General features: G+C 49.3%; 1 protein-coding gene across 2 annotated transcripts in view; it reads left to right on the forward strand.

Moving 5' to 3' along the window:
- The window catches only part of ARHGAP35 (Rho GTPase activating protein 35), a 105,146-nt gene that overhangs the window by 55,857 nt on the left and 31,482 nt on the right, over positions 1-17,807 (forward strand). For both annotated transcript variants that reach the window (XM_090056065.1, XM_090056066.1), the window contains one exon: positions 1,446-1,590. In XM_090056065.1, the coding sequence (XP_089912191.1) occupies positions 1,446-1,590 (145 nt within the window). The remainder of the gene's footprint in view (positions 1-1,445; positions 1,591-17,807) is intronic.

The raw sequence follows: 17,807 nt of genomic DNA on the forward strand, positions 1-17,807 counted from the left end.
GGTGCGTGCTAAAATACTTAGCACTTGCCTGTAGCTAATGAGAGAGAGTGTCGAGACCTGCAGGCTATGTGGATTTGGGGGAGGAAGCACGGCTCCTGTTTAAATCGCACCTCACTGGTTTCTCACCTGCAGTAGATGAGCCCAGCACAGGGGTACACACAGCTACTAAATTTATCTCCTGACTCTTCTAAATCTATCCTTCGCTGCTTTTACTGGCGTGAACAAAAGGTGCGCAGAAATAAATGCTGGCCCATCCTTAGCACCAGCTCAGTATTGTTCTGCTGCGACCTTGCCTATCAGCTGTGCTGCAGAGGAGGAAGTTTTAATAGAAACACAGACTAAACAGGAAGTGATCTCTTCCAGCTGGGAGCGGGTATAAACAATGGGGGGGGGGTCCTGGGGTCACGTGCCCCCGCATCTGGATGGGAGCTCCCTCCAGGGAGATGTGGTCATGCCGCTGTGTATGGTCATTAGGCTGCTGGAGTTACAGCGCAGTGACATTGGGCAGAAGCTGGAGAACAGTCAACTCGCGAGAGCTGAAAATAAACCCAGACACCTGCTTCGGGAGCTTATTTTTATCATGCTGGAAGCTAAATTGAAATGGAGTCACCCCTGATTGAAATGTTCTGATACACAATGTTCGTATTGTCCCCCAGGTCCTGCACCCAGGACCTCATCAGGTGTGAATGTTAATGCTTCCTTTAAGACTTCATTCAATATTTTTGAGACTATCTTGGCAAATTTGCTTTTATTCTTCAGGTCTGTGTGCCTTAAAGAGCAAATTGTCACATTGCTGCAGTGATACCGCCCCCCCCCAAAAAAAAAAAAAAAAAGCAGGGAGCTTCCTCCCCTGCTCCTCTTCCCCCTGACCCCAGCCAGAACCTTCCCCGATATCTAAAACCAGCTCCTGTTAATCCTCCCTAAAGAAGAAGTGTGGGTAGTTAAATTCCCTGGGTAGTGGGACAATAGAGATTGAGGCAGCTGCAGTGGGAAGAGCTGTCCATTGAAATGCCTCCCATGTTGCCTTGTAAATTGGGACGTAGGCTCCCGTGAATCACATTGCCTGTGCCATCTGTAGCAGCAGGTTTGAAACCCAGGAGCCGTGCTTTCAGAGGAGGGTGGGCGTGAACGCTTGCTTACATTCACCTCTGAGTGCTCTTCCAGCTTTAGGGTAAGGTTGTTCGGGGCCCCGTACCTTCCGTGGTCATCCGCGCTCGTTTTGCACCGGCTTGCTTGACTATGCGAGATGTGGGGCGGCAGGAAATTGGACTCATGGACTGCGTGGCTTTCCAAAACTCCTGCGAATATGTAGCCCAAACATTTGTCCCCTTTTGCCTGTCTTTCCGGCTCTGTTTTTTTCAGCTTCTGACTTTGCTAGTGTTGTGTTTGTAGCCTGGAGTATATTCTGGTATTTCTCTCAACTTTCCTGCACTTTCTTCCCGCAGAAACCAAAGCCCAAGCCTCGGCCATCCATCACAAAGCCCACGTGGGAAAGTCTCTATTTTGGGGTGCCTTTGACAAGCGTAGTGACTCCAGAAAAACCCATTCCCATCTTTATTGAGAGATGTATCGAGTACATTGAAGCAACAGGTAAGAATTTCTCTTGATGCACCTGTTGGCTGTTAATGGTTTGCTGGGATCTAGGTGAAAAGACAGCCATGTTAGCTAGGCAACTCAGGAGCACATTGTCCTCAAGGAAGGAGGCCTATAAAAATGTTTGTATGCCGCTACATGTATAAAAACAGGAAAGCTAAAGTTACGCTATCCTTTAGCTTTCTTCATTTAACCTGTTGAGTCAGGTTGTGGTTTGCCCCTTTGGGATACAGAATGAGCTCCTGCTAAAGCCTCTATTAAGCTTCTTAGTCACGTGCAACTCAACTGCTTTATTCCCATCTTAAAGCTGATGTTTAGGGAAACTGGATCCAGTTCGGTCTTGCCCTCCAGCTGGGAGCTCTGTGGATTAGGGTCAAGCACTTCATCTGCAAGAAGGTAGACATGTGCAGGACTCTCTGGAAGGTGCGGTGCTGGACTGGATGGAGGGAGAAGGAGGGGATGGGGGCTTGTCAGGAGCTTGACGGGGATCATAGAGAAGTGGAGCTGGAAAGGACCTCCAGAGGCTGCATCTAGTCCAACCCCTGCCTGAGACAGGCTCAGTCCCATCCAAACCAGCCCAGACAAATCTACCATGTGATCTCTTAGCAAAACTGCAGTCAACCTTGACCCCAAACCCAAGAGATAACATCCAGATCTGTCCCAGGTAATGCTGGGGGTCCATGGTGGCCAGTATCCTCCTGCTGCAAAAGTTGTTAATATACCCTGGAAAGATCCCAGGCAGGGGCTATGCCATCTGCTGTGGAGCAAGGCAGGTCCCCCCTGCCCCCCCCCCCCCCCATCCCCATCTGTACCAATCTGACTGTGGGGTAAAATTCCTTCCTGACCCCAAGTATGGTGTCAGTCTGACCCTGAGCAAAGGGGCAAGACCTCTAGTCAGGACCCTCTGGGTTTAAGTCCCATAAGGATCTGGGATATGGAGTCTAATCTCCTCTCTTCTTTAAATCAGAGGGTGATGACTCTTTTTTATTGCATGTATTGCTTTGATATTCTCTGATAGCACGATCATTAATTTAACCTTACAATACAGTGTTTTGGTTGTGAACTTTTAATTCCTGTTTAAAGTGCGGTTTCCTACCCTTTAATTTGAATAAGTAATTGCCAGTTCATTGTGTTTCAGGAGATTAGGAAATGAAGAGATAATGTTCTTCTCTGTTAGAACAAGGCTGTACGTCCTGGTGCCAGGGTAGATCTGGGTCTGGGTCTAGGCCGCCCATTATCACACATCCTAGGATCTCACAGTAGCAAAATGTTGAATGCTGCCTGCTGTTTGGCAGATGCGTCTCTCTCGGTGTCCCTGCGCCAAAGGTGGGACGTGTTGGGCTTCAGAGGTTTGTCGGCCACCTGCCAGCCACCAAGCTCTATCTGCTAGCCAGAGACCAGTGCAAAAGCACCACCCCGTTGCCAGCAAGGTCATGAGGAGACTTGAACCCACACCCTGCTATTTGATAGTGTCCTCATGATGCTGGCCTCAAGCACTGCATGGATCTCAGTAGCCAGCTAGGAAAACCTGATTGACCTGGAATTTACTTGCTTGACTCCTGGGAAGAAATGTGGGGATGGTCCCCTTTACCCCTCCCCACATCTTAGAGATGAAAGGGGAAAGCATGAAGAAGATGGTCTTTTCCCCTCCCTCATCTTTCAGCCAGTTTTCTTCCCGTCCTTCCTGGAAATTGGTAGTGGGCTGAATCCTGTCCTGTAGCACGCGTCAGAATTCACAAATGCCGCAGCCGTATCTGCCAGGTGTACCGGAGCCTGGTTTGAGAGCATTTTGCATGCAATGCTGGCACTGTTTTTAATCCTTCTCTCCTCTTACGGTATTTGCTCAGTACTCTCCGTAGTCTTGCTGGATTGGAGGCTGGATTGCTCTGTCCCTCCGGCAGTGCAGATTCTTGTGCATTAATAGCTGGGCTCATGATTACAGACTTAAGCTAACGTGTTACTGGCCTGCCACAGTCGGGGTGTGGATTGCCGGCTCTTTATGCCTGGCTTTGTTCCCTCTAATCCAGGTGCAGTCAGTAATGACTCAGTATGGGTAAATGCGGACAGACGGCCTTACCCCACCGTTCGCTCCAGGAGTAACGTGTGGAACTGTCGGGGGTTGGTGTTAATATTTGCAATTTTTAATCTTTTTGCCAGGTGGACAAATTATGGGGCCCTTTTAACCTCTCGGGGCTGCAGTCGTAGCTGTCTCTCTAAGTATGATTGGTTGATTCCATCTTAATTAAACTCCCTTCTATTTGTTCATCAGAGTGGAGCTTATTGTTCTTCTTCAGGACACTTTCCTTTTTTGATCTAATTCTCTTGCTCAAGAGAGTGCCTGGCGCAAGAAAGTGCAGACTTTGCAGTCCTAACCTCTGCCTTTTGCAAGGCTGGCTACAGGATAGCTAGAAGAGAGCTAATGGGTTTGGTGTAGTGCGTTGGTGTGACCTAAGGCTCAGCCTCACCTTAGGGTGGTCCTTATCTGTTGAGGCGAATGCTCTAACGAGTGGGGGGTGATGATGCAGAGATACAAGCTGGTCCGAGGCATTCTGCCTTTACCTTTTGTTCCCCATTAGGGGAGATTTATGGGTAGCTCCAGACATGATGTTGGAGACTTGTCCTCACATCACCCTCTCCAGAAAGCAGCTGTTTGCTACCAACACTTACTTTTCAGTCCCCATCTGTCAGTTTTCCAGTGGGGCTAGGGTTCCAGTGACCCCCATGCGTTGAGATGGCTAGCACGGTTCAGCTGGTGAAGCTCTTTTTCTGACCAGTGTCATGAGCGGGTCCATGTAGCTTGAAGGGTTGCCATCTGCTTGCGCACATCTTTGGGCCTGTGGCTCTTGGTACCTTGATTGGCCACTTTCTCTCAGGCTGATCATTTGCTTATGCACCTTTAATCCTTGCTTCCTTACGACTCTTAACGAGGACAGTATGTTCACTGCAGGATCCAGGGGGGTGCAGTAGTGCAGTTGCACCCCCTTTGATTCCTGCTTCACCCAAACTTTAAAACCAACATCTTGAGAGGGGCAGCCACGCTTCCATTTGAGCACTGCTAAGAGAGTCAGTTGTCTGCATAGCTCAGTATCATCTCCTGATTCCTGCTAATCACTCCACTCCACAGGTGTTAACGACCTCCTCTCCTTTTTAATGGTCTTGATAACCATTCAAACTAACCTTTCTTCTGTCATGTTGCTGTCTGTCTGCCCTTCCTGGGAATGCCTCTTTCTGTTTCACAGCTCTGCAGACTGTTTTGAGCTCTAGATCAAAACCTTAACTTGGGTGGAGTAATATTACTTCACTGACAGTCATTTCTACACCTGAGTTATCAGAGGCACTGCCTAGATGCTCAAGAAGGCAAGATTTTTGTTTTATGAATCTGAATAAAAGATGTACATTTAACTAACAACTCGGGGACTAATGAAACAATATTTGACTTTTTTTTGCTTGTTTGTTGCGTTTTTTTAAACTTTATGTATAATTTAGGATATGGGTGCATGTTTCAGTAGAAAACTGGAGAAGAATGTGTCGTGCTATACATGATGGTAATCTGCCATCCCTACCCCGGTGTTCAAAGTCCTGTATCTGCCCGGGAATATGTTGCTGTCTAGGTTGGCTGGCATCATTCAGGCAGCAGTAGAAGACTCTCTGGAGGCAGGAGAAGGACGACCCCCCTTCAAAGGCAGCTTCTTTCACTTCAGAGCTCCTTTGCCTGGCCTAGCTCCCAGCAGATCAGGGATCCTCCTGTTGGAGGCCTGTTTTATCCTTGTAGTGCACCAGGATGTGTGCGTTGTTGCTGTTCACTTCTCTCTCCCTGCCTCATTGCTGCTGGCTTATTCTCCTTTAAATCTGTCTTGAGGCTCAACTTCTCTCTGTTGCCTGAGCCTATTAATTTGCCTCGCCGTGATACTGACTTTGACAGAATATTTTAATTTATTCACATCTTTGACAGTTTTTTAACATTGTAAAAGAAGGAAGAAATTAGATGGGGAGGGGGGAGGAACCCATTTGCAGACAAGCGATCAGTCACTTCAATTGCACATGATTTTCTTCATGGCAATATTTATTGGAGTCCTGGCAGGGTGTAGGAAGCTTCAGTCAGAGATTAAGGCCGTGTTGTGCTTGGCAGTGTACAGATGCATAGAAAGGCCGTCCTTGCCCTGGAACATAGCAGTCTGAGAGGTTTGTATAGACACCTCCAGGAGTGTCTAGTCCGGTTCAGGGCACCTTCTTAGCTCTTTTAATTTGGTAGCACAGTCAGGAGTCACTTCTGTGCTGCCAGAGCTGAGCTAAGTGGTTCTCACCCAGGTGAACCTGCCTTGTGAACAACCAGATAAGCCTCAAGCAGGCAGGAGCTTCCGCGCCTAGGATCACAGTGTTGGAAGGAGCCTCACCAGGTCACCTGTGCCAGCTCTTCCTGATCCAGCCCCCCATGCTCCTCCCAGAAACAAAGGTGCGCCTGCCTCAGATGCCTGTTTCTGGGAGGGCCAGGAAGGGCTGCCACACCAGTGGAAGCTGCTGCCTGCTTTAGGCTTAGTGGGTCACCCGGAGTTGTGCCACAGCCCTTTCCTGTCTGGCTTTATACGAGGTGTGCAGGGGATTCCCCCTGCCTGGTGCGGCTCATACCGATCAGCCCGTCTTTTTTCCCTCTGGCAGTTAATTTACGCTGCCATGCCCGCTACCACCACCACCTCCTGCTTTTCTCTCGTGCAGACAGGAGCTCTGTTTTGCCCAGTCTCCTCTTCTCTCTCCCTGAAACAGCTCGGCTCCTTCTGCTCTCCCCCACCTGGTCACCTCTCATGTCATGCAGCCTGACTCGCTTGATCTTTTCCCAGCAAATGGGTCATTAGATGTAGTTCAGGCTTCTCTGCCTTACAGAGCTGCTGCCGCTGTAGCTGTGGCCCTGGAGCCCCCTAGCGGACACGTTTCTGTGCTGGCACAGCTATCCCACCCCTCGGAACGAGGTTAGCTAAGCCTGCAGAAGCGTCTTCTGTCCCGTATAGTAGTAGAAGTATATCCCGGCCTATCCAGAACGGCTCATGATAAGTAGAAAACAAGCCACAGATCAGAAACAACCAGATAGTAAGACATGGATGGAGTTGCTCTGTTCCATGCCCAGTGAGATGCTGAAACGCCAGCAGCATCTGATGATGCTGGTTGTGGTTATGACCATTCAAAATTAAAATGTGAACAGCGACAGCAGGAAGAGGAGCATATCTTATTTGGGGTTCCAGCTGAGCAGACTGATGCAGAGTCCCAATCTACAAACCATTAAGCCTTCCTGGACGTCTAACGAAGATGACTGCACTGTACAGGCACATGTCTACGTGTGCACACCCATACTGTGCAGTAAATATGGTGACTTATGCTGACTTCAGCATAAATTTGTTACCTGTATCATGCAGGTATCAAATGTATGTCCAGTTAGTTACAGTTCAGTAATGCATGCGCAGATCCTAAGAGCGGATGCTCCTGCCTGCTTGAGGCTTTTCTGGCTGTTCACAAGGCAGTTTCTGTTAGTGCAGATGCACTAACTTTAGTCCCAAGTCAGTCCACACACTGTGTTAGCGTGCTTTAACGCCTGCACCTGGAGATGCTGAACTATTCCTGTTATTACATAGTAGTTTACTGTGCAGTAAATTGAAGCCAGCATAAATGCACGTGTAGATATGCTCCCTTTGTTGCAGATTCACAGTAAAGATGGTTCTGATGGCATATATTCATGACTAAAATCCTTGCTGTCACTAAAAAGGGAAGAGAAACAGATCTGCCAGCTACAGAGGTACATAGATGTTTCTCCAACATTATTTTGGTATGGCCCTCCTAATGCCAATATGAAAGCACACTTTGTATAATCTGTAGTTACCGTTTCCTTTGCCATTGGAATTCTGTTACTTCTGTCAATAAAAATTAAGCACCAAATTCTTATCAGTTACTTTGGTGTTGGCAAGAAAGCCAGGAAAGTTATCCTCAGCCAGTTAAGGTAGACTGAAGGAAAGTAGTTCCTACCTACGGTGTGAGTTCTTTACCTAGCTTTAGATCTGGTTTTAAAATCTACCATTATGGATTGCTATCTGTGCATTACTGCGCAACATTTTGAATCCTTCCAGATGTGTTTGGTTGTAAGTTTGGCCCCATAGATATGTCAGCAGAGGGCTGTGATCTCTCTCTCTCTCTCTCTCTCTCTCTCTCTCACTCCCCAGTCAAATTTAGCCATGGTGCCAAACCTTTGTAGCTTGGATAAGACTTTATTCACCCAGATATTGAATTTCCTGTGTGTACTTAGCTCAGCCAATGGAAACTTGTCTGTGGATTTTGTTTCAATTTAAGGAGTTGCGCTGATTTTACTAAATCACTTCAAAAACGTTTTTTTTCTTGGGTTCAGCGAGGTTGGGTTTTATGCAGCAACCTCACTGATGTATCCGAGTATAAATGGGTTTAAATCTTGTCCGTTTGGGCGTCTTCTGCCTGTCAGATGCCTGTTTACGGGTGTGCCTTGCATGAATGACACTAGAAGTCTATTTTGGAAGAGCTAGGGGATTTGTAGTTTCCTGGACAGCAGTCTGAAGTTGGCTTGAGATGAAGGGGGATGCCTGCTGGAGTCAGAGCCACCTCGTTTGCCAGTCATTTAACACATTGGCTGAATGGACTGAGCTGCTCTCTCCACTGTCAGTCAAGCACCGGTAGCCAGATAACGTGCGTCTCAGGAAGTGTTGAGATAAATAGCATTGAGATTTCTTGGCTGTCAGAATATGAAGCCAGATTCCCAGACTTTTTTCATTGCTTCACATACACTCAGCTTGTTGCAGAAGCTGGTAAGAGAAGCCTTAGGGTTATAAAGCAAAACACATGTCTGCTCCGTGCTTGGGTGCATGTACAAAGAGCATGAATTTAGCTGTCCAATCTGTCTCCTGATCCTCTGAGCTTGCTCAGAAGATGCTTCTCTGTTCTCAGACTTGATTGTAAGGGCCTTTAATCATGGGCTCATAGAAAATGAGGGTGGGAAGGGACCTCAGGAGGTCACATCTAGTTCAACCCCCTGCTCAGAGCAGGACCAGCCCCAACTACACCATCCCAGCCAAGGCTTTGTCTAACAAGGTCTTACGCACCTTCAAGAATGGAGAGTCCACCACTGTTACAGTGCTTCACCACCCTCCTAGTGAAACAGTTTTCCCTAATATCCAATCTCAACTTCCCTTGCTGCAGCTTGAGCCCATTGCTCCTTCTGTCATCTGCCACCACTGAGAACAGTCCCGCTCCATCCTCTTTCAAACCACCCTCCAGGGAGTTGAAGGCTGCTATCCAATCCCCTCTCAATGCCTTGCTAAGACTCTGGAAGCATGTGTATACATACATGTGTGCATGCATATGTATGTATCTTTGTGTGTGTGCATGTGAATTTTTTTTTTACTGAATTGATTAAAAGTGGGGGCAGCAACTGATAGATTTCTGTTCTCAGAGATCAAAGCCTGTGTGGAAAAGGCAAAAGAGGCCTGGGAGCCTTTCACCTCTGGGTCCCAACCCAGTTTCAGTAGCAACCAAAAATTAACAGCTCTTTGTTGGCCTGCGGATGGGAAGTTGGTTGTCCACAGAGTGTAGCTATCACCTTTCCAGCCGTGTGTTGTTGTGTTGATCCGTACTTGACCACCATCTGGGCTGCTTTGGCTCCAAGCAGGGGTTTATTGTGTATTTTTAGGGGGAAAAGTACTTAATAACATTCACTGCCAACCTTGGAGAGAAGTACTGGACATCATGGCAGTCAGAGGTTTCCAGCGTTCTCAGCCTTTTCACACACGGAGCGCTTGACAGCGTTGCTTAAAAAGCTTCGGCTTTTAAAAAAGGTAAAATACATATGAAACTCAGCGAGCAGGTGAGTGTTGCATCAGAGAGGAAATATTTGACTGTTTCCCAGGTAGTTTTGAGTTCCTCCGTGCTGTGTTGCATAGGCTTTTCTCTTAATACCTGCTTTGCTCCAGCTGCTGGCGGATGAACGGGAATGCCGAGCCATGCGGCAGTTCAGGTTGCTCGCAGCAGGCCAGAGGTTCAAAGTGCAGATTTTTCTGTTTTGCCTACACGTCCTCTGGGCCGCTGCCAAAATATGACTTGCTCTCTTTCTTTCCAGCGTGTCAGTGAAGTGCATCCTTCTGCCAGTGGAAGCATGCATCAGGTGTAAAACATCCAGTGGCTCTAAAGACATCCTATCCAGCATGTGTATTGTCAGAGCTAATCCCAGCCTTGAGTTTTGAGCTGCCTTCAGATTAACTCTCATCTCCAGGCTCTTGCAGTCTGGTCTGGCCGCAGACTCTAAAGCCGTTTTTCCCTGGAGCAGTTTGAGCATAGCTGCTTCCAATGGGAGGGATGAAGCCTTTTCAAAGTAGGGTCTCTCGAACTCCCCCTTCCTGGATCTTGGAAATGCAGCAGTTGACAGCGAAGATCCTGCTCCTCAAACATCCCTGTGAATAGACTGCTGCTTACTTACGTGTGCTCTTCCCGCAGAGCCTTCCGGTGAGTCTGTTTGCAGCCATTCTGCGAGGGACGGGTTTGCAGTCTGAAATGGCCGGTGCACAGAAAACCCAGTCCTCCAGGAGTCTGTCGGCAGACGCTTTGAGTATCACAGACATACAATAGCCTGTCCCTTAGAAGCGAGCAGGCTTTCTGCTTCTTTAGTGCACTAATGAGCTGTTTGGCTTCCTTTCTGGCAGCACTTAGGAGAATGCAGTTAGAGCCTCATTAGCATGGCTGAAATGTAACTGGCCTGTTAGCACCACTTATAGCAGCATCCGAGGGGCAGGGAGCTTTACCCATTGCTGAAGACACCTCTGCTCTGCAGAGGATGTACCTGGGGTCCTGGCTGCTACCTGACAGAAGGCAGCTCTCCCACCTCTTGGCTAAAGGAGAGATGCATCACTTCAGTTAGGTCTGTAGTGGACCTTCAGAGCGAAGAGACATGCAATTAGGTCGCTTGATGCCTTAATTGCACTTTGCTGTTGGAAGAATTGTGTGGGAGTTTTCCAGGAGCCTCTTTAGATGTGTTCGTGCAGAGTTGAGGAGCAAGCTAAGCCACAGCTCATGCTGACTTGTATTGCTCTGTGAGGACGATCCCTTTACCACACCACAAAAAATACTTTAATAAGGACATCAGCAGGGCTGGACGAGGTCAAACCAATAGTGCATACAGGCCTGTATCTCGTTTCCAATAGTGGCAGGAGTGCATGCTTTAGAGTGTGGGTGTACGGACAGGCTGTATCTAAAGTGATCTGTCCCATGCCAGACCCTCCCTCATTGATTTAGAAATGCCAGGGGATACATCCCTTGAGTGCTCTGTGTAGTAGCTAGTGAAGGAACTTCCTCTACAAATTTTCCCAGTCCCTCTTTGACCTTGGCTATAGTCTCTGCCTCTGTCTTGCGGCAGTGGGTTCCACAAGTTAACTGTGACCTTATTTAAAAAAATGCTTTCTGATGTTAGTTTTAAGCCTTTCTCCTGCTCATTTCAGAGGCACCCTCTGAAATCCTGGGACAGGCTGAATAACAGTTCCCCCTTTGCTTTGTCTGCACCTGTCATGGTTTTATACACCTGTCAGCCTCCCTCAGCTTTCTCCTTCCGTGTGTGTGTGTTTAGGGTGCACATGTATGTAACACTCTTACACACAGTTATCATTCATGGAGTTTGCCATGTCCATTTGTTGTTCCATTATAAATATGGAGGCAAGGATTTCTTAGGGTGATATTTTTTATTTATAAAAAGAAGCCAGACTACACAGTGACATCTCCTTGAGTGGGCCTGATCAAAGGGATCACCCTAAGAATTGCATAGAATTTGTGGATCATCATGGCTACAGCATCTCTCCTGCACTACCATTATTAATACAGTCCTTTGGTCAACTCGCTTGTTCCTAATCGAGCTGCTACCACGCCCGTGTAAGCAGGCGTATCCGGCAGAGCCATCGGAGGCCATTTTTTCCAGCGCAGCACTCGCACAGCTGCAGAACTTCTTGTATACACAAGAAATCATGATGCGGCTTGTGATGAGACTGACCGCTCGCTGTCCAGCCGGGGCTGTTCTTACCACTGCTTACCATGTGGATGCGAGGTACCCACTGCATCCGACTCTCGCCGGGATCCTCCCATTAGTGTCGCAAATAGCTTGGAGGAAGTTTCCAATTACACAGAAAGCTGCTTCCATCAGGTGAAGGCATCTTCACCCATAATGTATTCAGACAGCACTGTATAAATAGCCATCGGGGCAAGGTTTTGTTCGTGCATCTCGAGCTCAGTCGATCCCAGAGGGATGAATAATAACCTGCAGTTAGCAGCTCGAATTCCCCCTTCTTTACAGTGGAAATCAATGTGCACTTGTGTTACCTTTCAGGGGGCAACCTTATGTTTTGGTCCCCTGTCCAATCTGCTGCTCTGCTTTCTGTTCCCTGTCTGATCTGCTGCTGTCTCCTCCCCAGTCTGCAGCCCACCACCCACCCAGGCTGCCTGTACCAGGTTGGCCACCCAGCCCTGCAGTAAGGGATGTGTTGGATCTTACTGGGTAGGCTTGCAGCAGCGTGTGCCCTTGTTCTCCTGAGGATCACGTGCTTCTGTTCATCTAAATTCTGCAGCCCAGGCAGGGGGAATTCATGCCTCACTGGTTTCAGCCAACACGTTTCCACCAGAGCTGGCATGGTAGATTTAGGGGCTAATGTACCTGTAGTGAAGAAGAGAGTTAGTTCCCTTTTTGGCTACCTGGCTGTGGATATGTGGAGGACAAGGAGGTTCCAGAGATCACACCGAAAATCTTCTGGGAGGCTGTTTGTCACTGGGTGCCTTTTATTTGCTCAGATTCAAGACAACATTATTTATTTTTAAAAGTAATTAAGAGAGCAAGGAGAGACAGCAGTTAGCTCCTGTATCTGATCTGCCAGTCCTGCTCTCCCCAGCAAGGCTGCCCTGCCATCGGAAGACCAAACTCAATTCACGAGATGAAATCTTGCCCCACATAACTTCCCTCCTCATCGCAGCATCAATAATTGACATAATGCAGCTCGCAGTGGAAGTTCAAACAGAATATAGATTCTTTTTATCCCCGATAGCAATGGTGGGTGAAATTGGATAACATCTGTGGACCATTTTAATATTTAATTTTCACCAGGTTGATCTTGATGCCTTAAAAGAAATTTATGTACGTGCGTGTGCCCTCCTTAGGGGAGAGCCTGCCAGCCTTGGATCTGAAACGGCAGAGCAGGTTTTGTAAATGAAATAACTTCACTTGTGTAGGAAAAGGGGAAAAAAAATTGCAAGGCTTTGAGGTGGCTTGCTGTATAGGCTAAGGTAATCATTTACCCGTATTAGTCCTCCTGCCCCTTGGTCAGCGCGATCTTGGCTGGGGTTTCATCTCGTGGTATGCGTGGTATTCGGTTGTGGCTTTCTGAGGTTACTTGTTATAACCGTTCATTTCCCAGTGGTTAGGACAGTGTCGAACAACCCAAAGGTCTCAGTCACCAGGCAGTGGATACAGCTTCTGATGTATTTAGATACTTATGGTGCTTGTGGGGTATGAGTAATCCTGACTGCAGCATTTTGAGAGGAAATCTTGAGCAGAACTCCCTAGATAAAAGATGCAACTGTGTCTCCTGTCGCCAAAGAGCAAAACTTTCAAGCTGTGGAACAGAGAAGGCTAGATTTCATAGGTTTCATAGACATTAGGGCTGGCAGGGACCTTGGAAGATCATCGAGTGCAGCCCCCCTGCTCAAAGGGCAGGAAGTCAGCTAGGGTCATAGGATCCCAGCAAGATAAGCATCCAATTTGCTCTTGAAGGTGTTGAATGTAGGTGCTTGAACCACCTCCGCTGGCAGACTGCTCCAGACCTTGGGGGCTCGGACAGCAAAGAAATTCTTCCTTATGTCCAGCCTGAAACGGTCTCGCAGGAGTTTGTGACTGTTTGACCTCGTCATCCCTTGGGGCGCTCTGGTGAAGAAATGTTCCCCCAGATCCTGGTGGTCACCCCGATAAACTTATAGGTGGCCATCAGATCCCCCCTGAGCCTGCGCTTTTCCAGGCTAAGGAGTCCCATGTCTCTCAGCCTGTCATCGTAAAGTCTGTTTTCCTGACCTCTGATCATGCGCGTGGCTCTCCTCTGGACTATCTCAAGCTTCTCCACATCCTTTTTGAATTGTGAGGCCCAAAACTGGACGCAGTACTCCAGCTGCGGCCTCACCAAGGCCAAGTACAAGGGGAGAAGGAAATCCTGGGATTTGCTTGAGAAGCACTTATGGATGCAAGCCAGCATTTTGGTCACTTTGCTAGCCGCAGCATCACATTGGAGGCTCATGTTCATCTTGTGGTCAGTGATGACCCCCAAGTCTCTTTCTTCTGTAGTGCTAGCCAGCGTAGCACTGCCGAGCCTATAAGGATGCTGCAGGTTTTTCTTCCCAAGGTGGAGAACCTTGCATTTTTCGGTGTTAAACACCATGAGGTTCTTGTCTGCCCATTTGCTGAGCCTGTCTAGGTCAGCCTGGATCACCCACCTGTCTTCTGGTGTGGATGCTCTACCCCAAAGTTTGGTGTCATTGGCGAACTCCTGACTCCAGTGTCCACATCATTAATGAAGATGTTGAACAGGATGGGTCCCAGGACAGAGCCTTGGGGGACCCCACTGATCACAGGACACCATGATGAGTGACTGCCATCAATCACAACCCTCTTGGTCTGACCATGGAGCCAACTTTCCAGCCAGTGGATCATGGTGGACCCAAGGCCACAAGTGGCCAGTTTTGCTAAGAGGTGATCATGGGACACCAGATCAAAGGCTTTTTTGAAGTCAAGATATATGACATCAATCTCTTCTCCCTCGTCCAGGTGATAGGTCACCTGGTCATAGAAGGAAATGAGATTGGTTAAGCAAGACCTACCCACAACAAACCTGTGCTGGCTATCCCTTAGGATGTTGGCATTGACCAGTCCATTAAGGATGGCCTCTTTAATAAACTTTTCTAAGATCTTCCCCAGGATAGAAGTCAGGTCGATGGCCCTATAGTTAGCCGGATCCACTCTCCTCCCTTTCTTGAAGATTGGCACCACATTGGCCTTCTTCCAGTCTTTGGGCACTACGCCAGAGCGCCAGGAGTTTTCAAAGATCCGTGCCAGGGGCTGGGCTATGACGCTTGCCAGCTCCTTGAGTACCCTGGGGTGCAGGTTGTCAGGGCCGGCTGACTTGAAGGTATCCAGCTTCTCAAGGTGTTCCTTCATAAGGTCAGCATTGATGGAGGGCAGGGGATCTCCCTCACCCGGACCTCCCTGTCCCGTAGCGGGCATGGGCATCCCATGTGACTGGTGAAAGACAGATGCAAAGTACCCATTTAATAGGTTGGCTTTTTCCTGGGTGTCAGTTGTCACATCTGGTTCAGCAGGGGTCCAATGTTGCCCTTGCTTTTCCTCCAGCTCCCCACATATCTGAAAAAGGACTTTTTATAGTCCTTGATGCTCGAAGCTAGTTGGAGTTCAGTTGCAGCCTTGGCTTTCCTTGTTTGCTCCCTGCAGGACTGGACCAGTGCAGAATAATCCTCCTTGGAGGTGAATCCTTTCCTCCATCCTTTGTAGGCCTTTCTTTTTAGCCTCAGGAGGTCTGCTAGGTCCCTGGAGAGCCAGGGGGGCTGCTGAGCCCTCTTGCTGCCTTTCCTCCGAGATGGAACAGACTTAGCTTGTGCATTGAGGATCTCTCCCTTGAGGAGCAGCCGCTCTTCTTGAACTTCTCTGTCCCTGGGGTCATGGTCCCTTAGGGCCTGACTGACATGCCTCCTGAGCTTGTCATAGTTGGCTTTTCTGAAGTCAAGGACTTCTGTGTTGCTGACTGACTTGCCAGCTTTATGGCGGATGGTGAAGGTGATCAGCTTGTGGTTGCTGTCACCCAGTTTCCCATCAATCACTAGGTCACCGATTTAGGTGTCATTCCCTGTAGCCGTACCAGGTCGAGCAGTGCTTTGCCTCTCCTTGGCCCACAGACTTGAGTCAGAGGTCATCCACGCATGAGAGGAAGCTTTGCGACCTCTTGGATTTTGCTGAATGATCTTCCCACGAGATGTCCGGGTAATCGAAGTCACCCATGACCACCATGGTCCTGGAGCATGCAGCCTCAGCCAGCTCCTGAGCGAGCTCCTAGTCAAACTCAGGACTTTGGGTGGGAGGTCTGTAGTAGATTCCCACCGTTGTGTCTCCTGTGCCGTGTTCCCCATGGATTTTAACCCAGAGGGTCTCCAGTCGTCTACCCTGGTCACCAACATCAGCTTGCAGGGACGTGTAGCTTTTCTTAACAGAGAGAGGTACACCCCTGCCCCTTATAGTTTCATAGTTTCATAGTAGCTAGAGTCGGAAGGGACCTAGGTAGATCATCTAGTCCGACCCCCTGCCTTGGCAGGAAAGAGCACCGGGGTCAGATGACCCCGGCAAGGTGCTCATCTAACTTCCTTTTAAAAATCCCCAGGCTAGGAGCCTGCACCACTTCCCCTGGAAGCCGGTTCCAGGCCCTAGCCGCCCTGACTGTGAAGTAGCGCCTCCTAATATCTAATCTAAACCTACCCTCCACCAGCTTGTGACCGTTATTCCTGGTCACTCCTGGGAGCGCACGGGGGAACAGGGACTCCCCCAATACCTGCTGATGCCCCCTGACCAGTTTGTAGCAGGCCACAAGGTCCCCCCTTAACCTTCTCTTGTGGAGGCCGAACAGGTTCAGGTCCCGTCGCCTCTCCTCATAAGGCCTGCCCTGCTGACCCCTGATCATACGAGTGGCCCTCCTCTGAACTCTTTCCATATCGTCCACGTCCCTCTTGAAGTGTGGCGCCCAGAACTGGACGCAGTACTCCAGCTGCGGCCTGACCAGTGCCGCATGGAGGGGGAGGATCACCTCCCTGGACCTGCTCGAGATGCATCTGTGGATGCATGACTGGGTACGGTTGGCCTTCTTGACTGCCTCCCCACACTGCCGGCCCATGTTCATCGTGGAGTCAATGACGACTCCAAGATCCTTTTCCGTCTCCGTGCTGGCAAGAGGGGAGTTCCCCAACCTGTAAGTGTGGTGCCGGTTCTTCCTCCCCATGTGCAACACCTTGCACTTATCAGTGTTAAACCCCATCCTATTCTCATCCGCCCACCGTTGCAACCTGTCAAGGTCAGCTTGTAGCCTATTGCACCCTTCTAGTGCACCCACATCCCCCCACATCTTAGTGTCATCAGCAAACTTGAACAGGGTGCTTTCTACCCCCTCATCCAAGTCACTGATGAAGATGTTGAACAGTGCGGGCCCGAGGACCGAGCCCTGCGGAGCCCCACTGCCCACGTCCTTCCAGGTCGAGAAGAACCCGTCCACCACCGCTCTCTGGGTGCGGCCCTCCCACCAGTTGGCGACCCATTTGACTGTGTGGGCATCGACACCACAGTCTCCCAGCTTTTTGATGAGGACAGGGTGAGAAACAGTGTCGAAAGCCTTCCGGAAGTCCAGAAAGACTACATCCACAGCAACCCCTGCGTCTAATGATTTGGTGACCTGATCGTAAAAGGCCACCAGGTTGGTCTGACAAGACCTGCCACTGATGAACCCATGTTGGTTGCCCCTGAGCATGCATTCCCCCGCAAGGCCCTCCTGGATGTGTGCCAGGATAATTTTTTCAAAGAGCTTACCCGGGATTGAGGTAAGACTAACTGGCCTGTAATTTCCCGGGTTCTCTTTTTTTCCCTTTTTGAAGATAGGGACCACATTGACCCTCTTCCAGTCCTGCGGCACCTCACCAGACCACCACGAGTGCTCGTAGAGCCGTGCCAGGGGTCCCGCAATGACCTCGGCCAGTTCCTGTAGAACCCTAGGGTGAAGATCGTCCGGACCAGCGGACTTGAACACGTCCAGCCTCTCCAGAAGTACCCTAACTAACTCCTCGCTAACCCCTGGCCCAGGCGTGTCTCTCCCGGGGCCCGAGGGGGGCCCAGCAGGGAGGTGGCTGAACTGGTCCCTACTTAGGAAGACAGAGGCAAAGAAATCGTTAAATGTGCTAGCTTTGTCATCTGGCGTGACGACTAAGTTGCCCATCGTGTCCTGCAGGGGCCCCACATTACCCGGGACCCTCTTTTTACCCCCTATGTATTTGAAGAAGGACTTCTTATTGTCCTTAATCCGGGAAGCTAGTCCTATCTCCATCTCTGCCTTGGCCTTCCTGACTGCCCCCCTACATCCTCGGGTGAC

This window comes from Crocodylus siamensis, chromosome 6 (assembly GCF_052110815.1).
Source record: "Crocodylus siamensis isolate JL-2025a chromosome 6, ASM5211081v1, whole genome shotgun sequence".
Taxonomy (NCBI): Eukaryota; Metazoa; Chordata; order Crocodylia; family Crocodylidae; genus Crocodylus; species Crocodylus siamensis.